This window comes from Rhododendron vialii, chromosome 1a (genome assembly GCF_030253575.1).
Source record: "Rhododendron vialii isolate Sample 1 chromosome 1a, ASM3025357v1".
Classification (NCBI taxonomy): Eukaryota; Viridiplantae; Streptophyta; class Magnoliopsida; order Ericales; family Ericaceae; genus Rhododendron; species Rhododendron vialii.
In genome coordinates, this window is record NC_080557.1 from 7582832 (window position 1) to 7595430 (window position 12599).

At 39.3% G+C, this 12599-nt stretch overlaps 1 protein-coding gene across 1 annotated transcript; it reads right to left on the reverse strand.

The window, feature by feature from the left end:
- Positions 1-2776: 2776 nt before the first annotated feature.
- LOC131327330 (uncharacterized) lies at positions 2777-10742 on the reverse strand. The gene is made up of 9 exons (XM_058360438.1): positions 10651-10742; positions 9870-9917; positions 8482-9154; positions 8291-8367; positions 7989-8170; positions 7606-7618; positions 7275-7488; positions 3348-3437; positions 2777-2791 (listed from the first exon to the last, which is right to left on the reverse strand). Exons 1-9 carry the CDS (start codon positions 10740-10742, stop codon positions 2777-2779), a joined length of 1404 nt encoding a protein of 467 aa, XP_058216421.1.
- Positions 10743-12599: the final 1857 nt, after the last annotated feature.

The following is a 12599-nucleotide window of genomic DNA, read 5'->3' on the forward strand; positions in this document are numbered from 1 at the left end:
AGGTACGGGAAATGTACTTAGAGGTACGGTGAGGACGCGTGAGGTTATGGTGTACTTAAAGGAATAGGCGTGTAATAATTAATTAGTCCGAGTCTTGATATGGATGACAGTTAGGAACGGTTTGAGATGTAGTCAACGCGGTAGATTGGTAGATTGTTTGGAATGCTTGAAGTGAAAATTGATGTGAGAAAGAATTGTTTGAAATGAGGAAATAACTCGTGTCCTCTCGACTCGTCAAGCCTTTTAATCCTTTTGACACTCTCTCTATGAGGCTCAAGTGTAGAAACTAACGGATAAAGTATGGTAGGATTATATGTACGGGCTTAGTATGCTATGTCAAATGTGAATGGCTAAATTAATGAAAAGGCATGAACATGTATATTTGTGGAGTCACGTAATGATTAATTAAAATTCAGTGGTATAACCGTTAAAGGGATGATGAAATTGATTATGAAATGATGTCGATTGTGAAAAGTGTGAAAGGTGACCCAAGTGGTCGTTATTGAGGGAAAAGACTCGGGGTGACCCTGCGCTCGAGGGAACTAGACCCGAGGTGACCCAACTGATTCATATTATTGGAGGAAAAGACTTGGGGTGACCCTGCGCTCGAGGGAACTAGACCCAAGGTGACCCCACCTGATTATTGTTATTGAGGGAAAAGACTCGGGGTGACCCTGCGCTCGAGGGAACTAGACCCGAGGTGACCCTAGTGATTATTTGATGGGAAATACCGGATTAAAGGAAAAGAAAGGTTTTGCAATTAAGGGATTTAATGAAGATCAATGTGGACACGAGAAAGATTGTACTATCATACGGAGAATAATAAGATGTTTTGATTTGATTATAGACAAGTGTGAGATGACGTGAGTTTAATAATGTAACTAGTTAAAGAAGTAAACGGCTAGTGACATTGATGTGAAGTCTAGGACTCTTAGGCGATAATTCGCAGCTTGTTGGTAGTCATTTGTGGTATAGGCGTATCTGTCAGTACTCATTCATTCTCGGTGCATGGTTCATTCAAATTGCATATAGCTTGAGTTTAGAATTTTCTACTGGGCTAGTGTAGCTCAACCAAATCTTTCTTTTCAGGTTCTGATGCCGGGCAATAGATTGCATGCATTATGTGCTTGACAGTAAAAGACTTTTGGAAGCTGACATCACTGGTTATTTCGTCATCTTTGTGAAGATCTCATTTTGTTAAAGGTGGTTTTGTAACTAATTATTACTGAATTTTCTTTTGACTAAAGTTGTAATTATCTAAACTTAAGGACTTGTTTGTAAATTAAACAGGTGGGAAACTCATTTGGGTAACGTATATGATATGCGAGGTTTCTCTTTTATTGAAATGTATTACTTAATTATGTTGAAAATCGAGGGTGTGACAACTTGGTATCAGAGCATAAGTTTAGAACACCTCGAGACCGTGGGGAGACTTTTGGTCTCATGGGTTCAAAAAAAATCGATGCATCTTTTTACAAAAATCACATGTGTGCTTGCATGAAGAGTCAGTATGTCGATGTGACATTGCATATATATATCACATAGAGTGGCACAAAGTTGTTGACTTCGGTTGGAAAGGTTGGAGACCTGTAGCACATAATTAGGTGGCTAATGTTGATGATTTCATTTCTTATGCTTCCATAGTAGGATGTCTTCGAGACGTGGAGATAGGTGTGGTGAGACTGGGGATCGTGAGCACCAGGGCTGTAGTGCAAACGGGGAGAATGAAGTGAGTCAATGTACCAGGGATGAAGCGATGTTTCCTGAGATTGCTGAGTGCGGAAAAGGTGTCGAGACACTGGAAGGTGCGCAAGGTGGTGTGAATGTGGGAGAAATTAGGCATCGAGTCGTTAGCACAAAATCATCTTCTAAGAGTGTTGAGAGTTCAGGAAGGCAGAAACCTAGAGTATTAAATCACTTTACTCAGGACCAGCAGGGCTTTAAGCCACCTCTTTATATCGGGACTCCAAGAGCTCTTCTCAAGTGTCAGACTATGTGTTATCGATGTCGTCAGTTTGGCCATATTCGTTCTCAATGTCCACGGCGTGGGGGATCTTGTTATACTTGCGGTGAACGTGGCCACATGGCAAGGAATTGTCCTCGGGGATTGGGAGTACATGGTGAGTCGAGCTCGATGCAGCAGGAAACACATACGTCGAAACAGCAACAGATGCAGTTCCGCCGCTAAACTACCACCCCCCCTTATTCTCTAGCTCTTAGAAGCGTCACTTGTTTGAGGTATCATTTATTCCTAGTTGTGCTACTCATTCTCTACAATACTTTTGATTTGGAAGCATTTCACTCATTGAGAATCCTATTCTTGTCCATGTTTGGAATAGAAAATAAGAAATCTTAGTCCACGCGTGTTGAGAAATATCGATAGATCATATTTGCCGAGATTAGAGGTTAATCATTCCGTATTGAAGTGTTGTCTTTGACCTCTTTAAATTGCTTATATCGAGATTTGGTCTGATTTGGACAGGGATTGTTTGTATCCATGATGATTGGTGACATCTCAAATGTGAGTTTAGAAGAGTTGTTTCTTTTATTACCATCTTTCATTGGCCGAGCTGAATATTGCCAGAATTGTATCGTAATTTATTCTTCCATGAAATCCAGTGGGTGGATGACCCGTTATAATTCTCAGTATTTGAGTCAATTGTCATGCGATCCCTTCCTAACTTTTCTTGGGCATATTTAAATTCTTATAGCGAAGTATCTTATGACACTGTTGCTATCAAATTTGACAAGTGTTTCTCGTTCCCTATTCGAGGTCTTATTTGACATCATCCTGCTTGAGATAAGTTTTCATTGGTCAGTTTAGATTTCCTTGATGCGATTATCATTTTCGTCGTTTGCTTATAACCGTTATTCCATATGAGTATTTAATTTGCAACATCAATCTGTTGAACCCAACCTTTAGCTATGTACCGTATGAAATACAAATTCGTTAACACTATCAAAATTTAGACCTTGTACCCATCATTGCCTGCTTGGGCCATCATTCATTGTGGTCCCATGACTAAGAAGTCATATGATTTGAACTCATATCCTCTTTGTATCTATTTGTTTGCCCTTGCCTATTTGGTTGGTTCGAATTTCCATTGTTGGAGTCAAATCTTGTGGTGACATATCTATTGATGTCTATTCATTGACACCGTTCAATACAAATTCAATTGTGGAAATTACTTTCAATGGTATTTTACTCTGTCGTGGTTCCTCGATTCTGGAGGCACATGATTCATCTTGTGATGCTTAGTCTCAAATTGTTGAAAGTTCTACTCATTTCTAGTATGGAAAATTTCCTATTTTGGATCAATTGGTTTGCGCGAGATCAGTCTCATTACCTGGAACTTATTCATAATATCGAAATCTTTCGTTTGAAAAATGTTATCCGTTGACTCCTCTGACTTGTAAAGCAATAAGAGAGTTATGACCTGTCACTTCAAATTTCGTGAGTTGGCATAAATAGGTACTTCGAGTTTGTTGCCGAACCGCCGTAAAGATTCCAAGTGCTCTCTAAATTTCAGATGCCCTATTGCTGTTCTTCAAATTCTTGATTAATGCTGCTTGAGTTTTGTAGCTTATTCGTTTCATTTGAGATGACGAATCGAATCCTTCTCGTAATATAGAATGACCCAACCTAGAGTGAAAATTTGGTGCGGCCTTTAGAAGGATTGGCTTGTGTTATGGACCCGCTAAAACAATTAATTCGATTCGCCAACGATAGTTGGAAGCTCGAGGGAGAATGACCGAAAAGAGAAAGGTAAAGATCGTCAAAGATTGCTAACTGCGGAGGGCTGACCAAAGGATTGTGTTGACCGTCGACGTCACCCAATGTTATTTGAAGAAGGGAAATCATGAATTTCGTAAAGCATAGTTGCGTTGGGGCTTGTCTCGTTCTGGCAGAAAGGAAGCGTTCACCGTAAGAAGGATAGTCTAAGTGTCGGACACTATGTGCGTGTTTTGGGATACCCAGGCGACAACCGGTGAAATCCACTTGGAAGAGGCGCTTGATCACCGCCCATTCTAGATGGAAGTCTCGGGAAGTCAAATGGATTATCTGATTATACTTAGGAGGTAAGATCTCCATGGTGAGATAGATAATTGTGTATAGGATTTGTATAATAAAGAAAAGTTTAGAAACTGTGTACCGTTTGACGTTACCGCCTGACTTTTTCAAAATATATGATGCATTATGTATACGGAGATTGAGGAGGTATGAAATAAATCCATTGCATGTGTTAGAGAGGTCCGAAATTGAATTAGAAGCTCAAGTGTCCTATGAAAAGAAACCGATGCGTACCTTAGACTCGCGTAGTCCATTGTTGAAAGGTAAGCTGATGTTGTTAGTGCATGGTTACGTGGAAATGGGGGTACGAATTTCGAAAGATATACGCGTGTTTGTTGTGGTTTGCTTGATATGAATCTAGACGTGGACTTCGATGATTATTGAATTGTTGCGTGATGGATAGTGCTACGGTTCGAGTGTGTTGATATGTTATTTGGCATGGCTAGATTAGTTTTAGCAAATTTCGAGGACGAAATTTCTTTAAGGAGGGTAGGGTGTAAGGACCCGTATTTTTTCGGATATTATTTGAACATTTTATAAAAAAAAATAATAATAATAATAATAATAAAATAAAATGTGAAATTGATTGAGTTTATTTTAATTGTGGGTCAATGTGCAAGAGTTTAAAATATGTGGGTGTTAGTGTGATAAGGTGCATGTGTGTATAAGTGTGTGTGTGCCAGGGGAAAATAATTCCCAAAACCCCATCCCATTCTCTCTCCCGTTCTCTCTCTCGGCTCTCTCTACCTCTCTCACTCCCTCACCCAAAAACTCACCTCTAAATTCAAAACCCACAACAAATAACCTCCATTCCATCTTCTACTCGTGTATTGTGGTCCGTATCGCTCCGGTTCGAGCTCGGAGAAGTTGTATTCCGGTTGGAACAAGGTTTTCGGAAAGCTAGGGCTTGTAACTTCTTGGGTTTCGTGCTCCGACTTCGAGGTAGGGAATTCTACCTCACTTTATATGCTATTTGAGTGTTTTTATGCCTTATTCGAGCTGGTATTGGTTGTCGTTGAGATTGGATCGAAACTTAAAATTTTCTGTCGAAATCTGTTGAAATCGTCTGTAAGTAACTCCTCCTACCGGTAGGAGCTTTTACCCTACCGGTAGAACGATTGAGAAATTTTGTCAACCAGCTCAAACGTACAGCAGCAGCTCAAAAGCTGCTCAACGTATCGAACTTCTACCGGTAGGAATTCCTTACCTACCGGTAGGTCAAGCATGTATCGAACTTCTACCGGTAGGAATTTCTTGCCTACCGGTAGGTCACGCTCGAATTTGAATGTTGACCTTTCTGTTTCCAAGTTCTACCGGTAGGACTTGCTTGCCTACCGGTAGGTTGCGTGAATTGGAGTTTCTACCGGTAGGACTTGTTCACCTACCGGTAGGTCTAGGTTTTATCGGAATGTTAGCCTTTCTGTTTTCAAGTTCTACCGGTAGGACTTGCTTGCCTACCGGTAGGAGACTAGAAGTTTCACCTGCTTTCACCTGCTTATTTGAGCTGCTGCAGTATCTTTCAGCTGCTTTCCTATATCTTTCAACTTGCATGTCAAAGCCTCTCATCGACTCTAATGAGCTTGTTTGTGTATTCTTCCAAGTGTTTTGATGAGTATTACTCATTTCTCACTTAGAGTGGCATCCAATGGACTAGAGTGAACATGTCTAGGGATTCGATGAGTAGTGTTGCAATCCGTTCCCTCTCTCGATTCGTAAATTTCTTAGATTCGTTTAGTACATGCTTTTACGGACTCCAAGTATAGAAACTAGATGATCAGGCATCGTAAAGTCTAGTCATGGGTTAATATGTGGCGTGTGAAGGTACGGGAAATGTACTTAGAGGTACGGTGAGGACGCGTGAGGTTATGGTGTACTTAAAGGAATAGGCGTGTAATAATTAATTAGTCCGAGTCTTGATATGGATGACAGTTAGGAACGGTTTGAGATGTAGTCAACGCGGTAGATTGGTAGATTGTTTGGAATGCTTGAAGTGAAAATTGATGTGAGAAAGAATTGTTTGAAATGAGGAAATAACTCGTGTCCTCTCGACTCGTCAAGCCTTTTAATCCTTTTGACACTCTCTCTATGAGGCTCAAGTGTAGAAACTAACGGATAAAGTATGGTAGGATTATATGTACGGGCTTAGTATGCTATGTCAAATGTGAATGGCTAAATTAATGAAAAGGCATGAACATGTATATTTGTGGAGTCACGTAATGATTAATTAAAATTCAGTGGTATAACCGTTAAAGGGATGATGAAATTGATTATGAAATGATGTCGATTGTGAAAAGTGTGAAAGGTGACCCAAGTGGTCGTTATTGAGGGAAAAGACTCGGGGTGACCCTGCGCTCGAGGGAACTAGACCCGAGGTGACCCAACTGATTCATATTATTGGAGGAAAAGACTTGGGGTGACCCTGCGCTCGAGGGAACTAGACCCAAGGTGACCCCACCTGATTATTGTTATTGAGGGAAAAGACTCGGGGTGACCCTGCGCTCGAGGGAACTAGACCCGAGGTGACCCTAGTGATTATTTGATGGGAAATACCGGATTAAAGGAAAAGAAAGGTTTTGCAATTAAGGGATTTAATGAAGATCAATGTGGACACGAGAAAGATTGTACTATCATACGGAGAATAATAAGATGTTTTGATTTGATTATAGACAAGTGTGAGATGACGTGAGTTTAATAATGTAACTAGTTAAAGAAGTAAACGGCTAGTGACATTGATGTGAAGTCTAGGACTCTTAGGCGATAATTCGCAGCTTGTTGGTAGTCATTTGTGGTATAGGCGTATCTGTCAGTACTCATTCATTCTCGGTGCATGGTTCATTCAAATTGCATATAGCTTGAGTTTAGAATTTTCTACTGGGCTAGTGTAGCTCAACCAAATCTTTCTTTTCAGGTTCTGATGCCGGGCAATAGATTGCATGCATTATGTGCTTGACAGTAAAAGACTTTTGGAAGCTGACATCACTGGTTATTTCGTCATCTTTGTGAAGATCTCATTTTGTTAAAGGTGGTTTTGTAACTAATTATTACTGAATTTTCTTTTGACTAAAGTTGTAATTATCTAAACTTAAGGACTTGTTTGTAAATTAAACAGGTGGGAAACTCATTTGGGTAACGTATATGATATGCGAGGTTTCTCTTTTATTGAAATGTATTACTTAATTATGTTGAAAATCGAGGGTGTGACAGCTGCACCACCGTGTTTCAGCAAATTACCCATATGCTGATTAAACTTTGCCACAGTGGGAGTATAAGCACATTTTGAAAACACTCTGATCAAACCCTCTTTATACTTGACATTTGTGGACGCCAAAGCAGTACGCAAATTGCACTTCAAATGATAGAGACGGTAAGCATGAAAGCTTGAAGGAAACACCTTAGCAATACCCTCTTTTATTCCTCTGTGACGGTCAGATATAAAAACAAAAACCCTTCTGTCTTCATCCAAAATACCATGCAACTTCTCCATAAACCAAAGCTAATTATCATTATTCTCAGAATCAACCACACCAAAGCACAATGGAAATAGACCTGAGAAGGAAAAAATAATTCAGTTACCAGTTCATACATATGGCAAAATCAATTCTCACACTTCAAGAACCAGTTCTCATAATTTTGAAAACAGTTCTCATATTTCTCATAGTGCATTATAGCCTATGTGAACTGTATGTTATATTCATATGAGAATTGTATATGTAATCTATTTCATACCTGCATTACCATCTTTAGCTCAATCACACATCAAGCATCCTATATGACTATAAGAAACCAGTTCTCATAGTTCAGACACCAGTTCTCATAGTTCTGAAAACAATTCTCATATTTCTCATACTGCATTGTAGCCTATGTGAAATGTGTGTAAGTAGTCGTATGAGAATTGTATATGTGATCTATTTCATACCTGCATTACCATCTTTAGCTGAAGTAGACATCAAGCATCCCATATGCCTTGCCTTCAAGAACGTTGCGTCAACGGATAAAACAGGCCTACAGTGCTTAAATCCTTGTACACATGCATCAAATGCTACAAACAACCTCAAAAAATGATTTGTGATTTGATCCCACTCAACATCAAAAACACTTCTAGGATCCGAATTCAGAACAACATTACGATACCATTGAAGTTGATTAAAAGAATCTGAATAATCTCCAAATGCACTTGACTTGGCTTTCTGGACAGCTAATCAAGCACGATTATATGACACATCCACCCCATAATACTCCTTCAAATCATCAACAACATCAACAGGACGTTTCTTTGACTTGTCTCGAACATCATCCTTTATCAATTGACTAATCAGAGATGAATTAGCATGACAGTTCTTTGTCGTACGCCCAGCAACACCACAACAATGAACATTATAATACCTTTTGATGTAAAAGCAACCACTGACCTTGTCAAGTCTAGCATGGATATTCCACTTGCAAGATTTTACCTTACAAACTGCAGTCACTCTCTCTGTTTCATTCTTTACAAAGTCAAACTCAAAAGAATGAACAATTGAATATTTCCGCAATGCATCACGAAAACCTTCCGAACCCCCGACAAACAACTGACCAACACTTTTAATAAGCTCTTTCCACGCGTCCAACAACCTTGGCCGATGCTGATGCGAGCAAAACATAGCTCCCAAATCATCCTCTTTACCTACATATTCCATTGATTCCAACCGACAGCCGACTAACCCTTGCCCACTGAAACAAATGCCCTTACTAGTGCTAGCACCACCACTATCGAAAACCCCACTACTATTAGCACCAACATCAACACCACACCCACTAATATCACTATCAAAATCATGACTGTCTACTACTGTAACTTCAATGCAATTCAATCCAATACTATCAGCTACAGCAAACATCACCTCCAAATCTTCATCATTATATAACATGGTACTAGGATGATCACGTATAGCATAAAAGAGTTGCAATGAGTGTCTTCTCAACTCACTAAACTTGCCACACAATATCTTCATAAAATCTCCAATTCTCGACGACCGAGACAACTTTATTCCAGCACACAATCCATTGTATTTACAAAACAAAATCAACGATTTCTCCGTTTCCCTAACAAAAAAAACAAACAATTCACACAAAGAAAAATGACACAATTCTCATAAACCAACACAGTTCTCCTATAAAAAACACAGTTCTCATATAAATAAACACAGTTCTCATTTTAAAAACACAATTCTCACAAACACTTCTCATGCAAAAAACACAAAAAGACAGTTCACATCAAAATCTAACAAACAAACACAATGATAGTTCAAGCTAGGCCTCAATCTAACAACAAAAACAACATTTAAATAATAAAAATATGAAAATAATCACAAAAACAGTAAAAAAATCAAAATCTAACAACATAAACGCGTGCAAAATACACAAAACGACAATTCACATCAAATTCATATGAGAACTATAGTTCAGAAACCAGTTCTCATAGTTCAGAAACCAGTTCTCATAGTTCAGAGACCAGTTCTCATAGTTCAGACACCAGCTCTCGTAATTCAGAAACCAGGTCTCATAGTTCAGAAACCAGTTCTCATAGTTCAGAAAACAGTTCTCATAGTTCAGAAATCAGTTCTCATTTTAAAGAAACCAGTTCTCATAGTTCAGAAAACAGTTCTCATAGTTCAGAAACCAGTTCTCATAGTTCAGACACCAGCTCTCGTAATTCAGAAATCAATTCTCATAGATCTAAAAACAGTTCTCATATATCAAAACAATCACATAAACACTGAAAATAAATAAATCTACCAACAAAAACAACATTAAATACCTCATCTGCTCGACTCCATCAACCTGCATCTCCTCACGCACCACAAAGCTACAACGAATCACAAAGCAACATACATCACTACTAAATGAAAAGTACATCAACTGAATAACTAATCAAATCTAACAACATACTCAAAAATACCTCAACAGATCGATTGAATCTCAATCCAACGCAATTCCTCCTCTCAATCGAACATCAATCGCTCAAGCTAGACATCAATCGTTCTCTCTATCGCGATCTCTCCCTAGATCTCGATATCTCTCTCTCTCTCTCTCGAGATCGCTCTCACGATCGCGATCGCGATCGCGCTCTCTCTCTCTCTCTCTATCTGTCTTCTCTCTCCGCCAATATTCTTTTGAAAACAAGCCTATATATAGTAAACCCGGAAAAGGTCAAAAACGTCCATCACCCAACATACCCGAGCCATTCAGCTTCGGGAAAATATTTCAGGGTTGGGATCATTCCGAGGCTAGAAAGGAGGACCGGCCTCTAATTATCTATTAAAGAAAATGAGAAGGGGAATTCAACCAAAAGTTGGAGTGTAAAGTTGGAACTTTTTGGTTCATCGGAACTGGAAATAAGATTTACTATTTGTATATAGTTGGAGTTATTGATTTTTCACGCTCCCACTTTTATAACTACACTCTTTTTGGTTTTTTGGGCCCTTAGTTTTTAGAATCACACCAAGGAACACCGGAGTTGTGGTTCCTTTCGTTAAAAAGCCAAGAGGGATAAGAGAGATTCGCAAAAAAAGAGTGCGTAGTGGAAAAAGAGAGAATACCAGATATCGAAAGCTTTGGGGCAATCACGAAGAACATGAATGGTATTTCCCGTCAAATTCGGACAGAGAGAATACGACATTGAAAAGCTCATTCTCACTTCTGGAACAAGGACGTGGCCCGTTAATTGCAATAAGGGAATATTCAACGGCCAAGATTGGCTTGACTTTCTAAACGTCCATTCTCTAGATGTTGTCAAAGTTGTCGTCTTCACTTACGACATCTGTACTAACAAGGTTCAAGTTCTCACATGCTCCTATTTTTTGCCAAAAGTTGAAATAATGGTACACAAAAGTTTTTTTTGGTCGGCAAGAGAGAAATTTTATTCAAAACTCGAAAGGGTACATCGATCAAGGGAAAGAGTAAGAATGCATCACTACTAGAACATAAATCCCAACGAGGTTGGCACTTATGTCATAATACTATCATGTGCATACCACAATCCCGGAGGAAGAAACAAAAAGAAAGACATCCAATAAAGTATTGGACGTACCCCAAAAAATACAATCACAATATCAAATCCATATACTAAATTTTAATCCTCCTGATTCCATTCAAACTCCTCTTGAAATCCTCAATGGAATAATCCTTGATGTCAAACTTTCCTTTTATCCAAACACATTCTAATCTTGACCAAGTCACTCAGCTCTTCCACATCTTTTGAGACGTTGTTGAAAATGAAATCATTCCTTGCTTTCCAAAGTGTCCACAAGACTGCAAAAAAACAAGTCTCCCAGCAAGACTTTTCTAAATTCTTAAATCTGTGAGAAAACTACCAATTCATGAGCAAAGTTAAAGAACCCGGACAAACCCATGTTGTGTCCCACCACCTAATGATTGAGGACCAAAGCTGCCACGGAAATTTGCAAAACAAGAGCAAATGCACTGGTGACTCAATATGCAGAGAGCAAAAAGGGCACATAGATCATTACCTGAAACAAGGATTCCTCTGCTGCACAAAATGGATTTTGTTGCTATTCTATTTTGGATGGCCTGCCAAACGAAAACTTCAATTTTGGGGGGACATAAGTTCCTCCAAATCACACTGAGCCACCCATTTTGATTTTCCATCTGGTTTTCCCATTCTGCATAAGCTGAGCTTACTGAGAAAATTTTGTTGGCATTCCACCTCGATCCATTCCATAATATCATCTCTGGACCTAGCCATCTGGAATCCTTGAAGTTTCTAAAGAAGCCTCTGTTTTTGCTCTTCTTGCCACACTCGCAAAGGTCTTTTTTGAAAAGCAAATTCCAGGCAGGTTCTTCTCCCTCTTGTAGCATGTCTTTTATCAAGGAATTTTTCTGTAATGATAATAGGAACAGCCTAGGAAATTCTTGTTTAAGTGGTACTTCCCCGATCCAAATCTGGTCCCAAAACCTTGTTGAAGCCCTTGAGCAAACTCTGATTCTAAAACCTTGTTGAACCACGTTACAAAGCTTTGAGGACTCCTTAGTCCTTACCTATGGAGCAAATATCACTCCACATAGTTGAAACTTTTCTAGGATCTGGAGTTGTTGGGACTGAAAAATCATTCCTCAAACCGTACTTATTTGAGACCACCTTGGTCCATAAGGCATCCTTCTCCTCAGTAAACCTCCACCACCATTTTGCAAGTAAGGCCTCGTTACGAACCATTAGTCTTTTGATTCCTAATCCCCCACACCCTTTGCTCCTAGTTACTGACTCCCATTTCACTAGGCTCGTCTTTCTCTTTTCACTTGCACCTCCCCAAAGAAATTTTCTTTGCATTTTCTCCAAGTTCTTTGCCACTCCCACTGGAATTTTGAACAATGACATGTAGTATATAGGTAGAGAGTTCAAGGTGGATTTGATCAGAGTAATCCTTCCACCTGTGGACAAAAATCTGGTTTTCCAGAGGGCTAATCTCTTAGAAACCCTCTCGACAATTGGCTTCCAAGTCTTTACCCTTCTAGGATTAGCTCCCACAGG

Bases quoted from the DNA above. Each gene is read 5' to 3' on its own strand.
- LOC131327330 (XM_058360438.1), bottom strand. From the start codon at position 10,742: ATGAGCTTTTCAATGTCGTATTCTCTCTGTCCGAATTTGACGGGAAAT. The intron at 9,155-9,869 runs GTATTTAATGTT...TTTTTTTGTTAG, and splicing joins GATGGAGTCGAGCAGATGAG to GGAAACGGAGAAATCGTTGA. The intron at 3,438-7,274 runs GTCACACCCTCG...TTGAAGTGACAG, and splicing joins TGAAACACGGTGGTGCAGCT to GTCATAACTCTCTTATTGCT.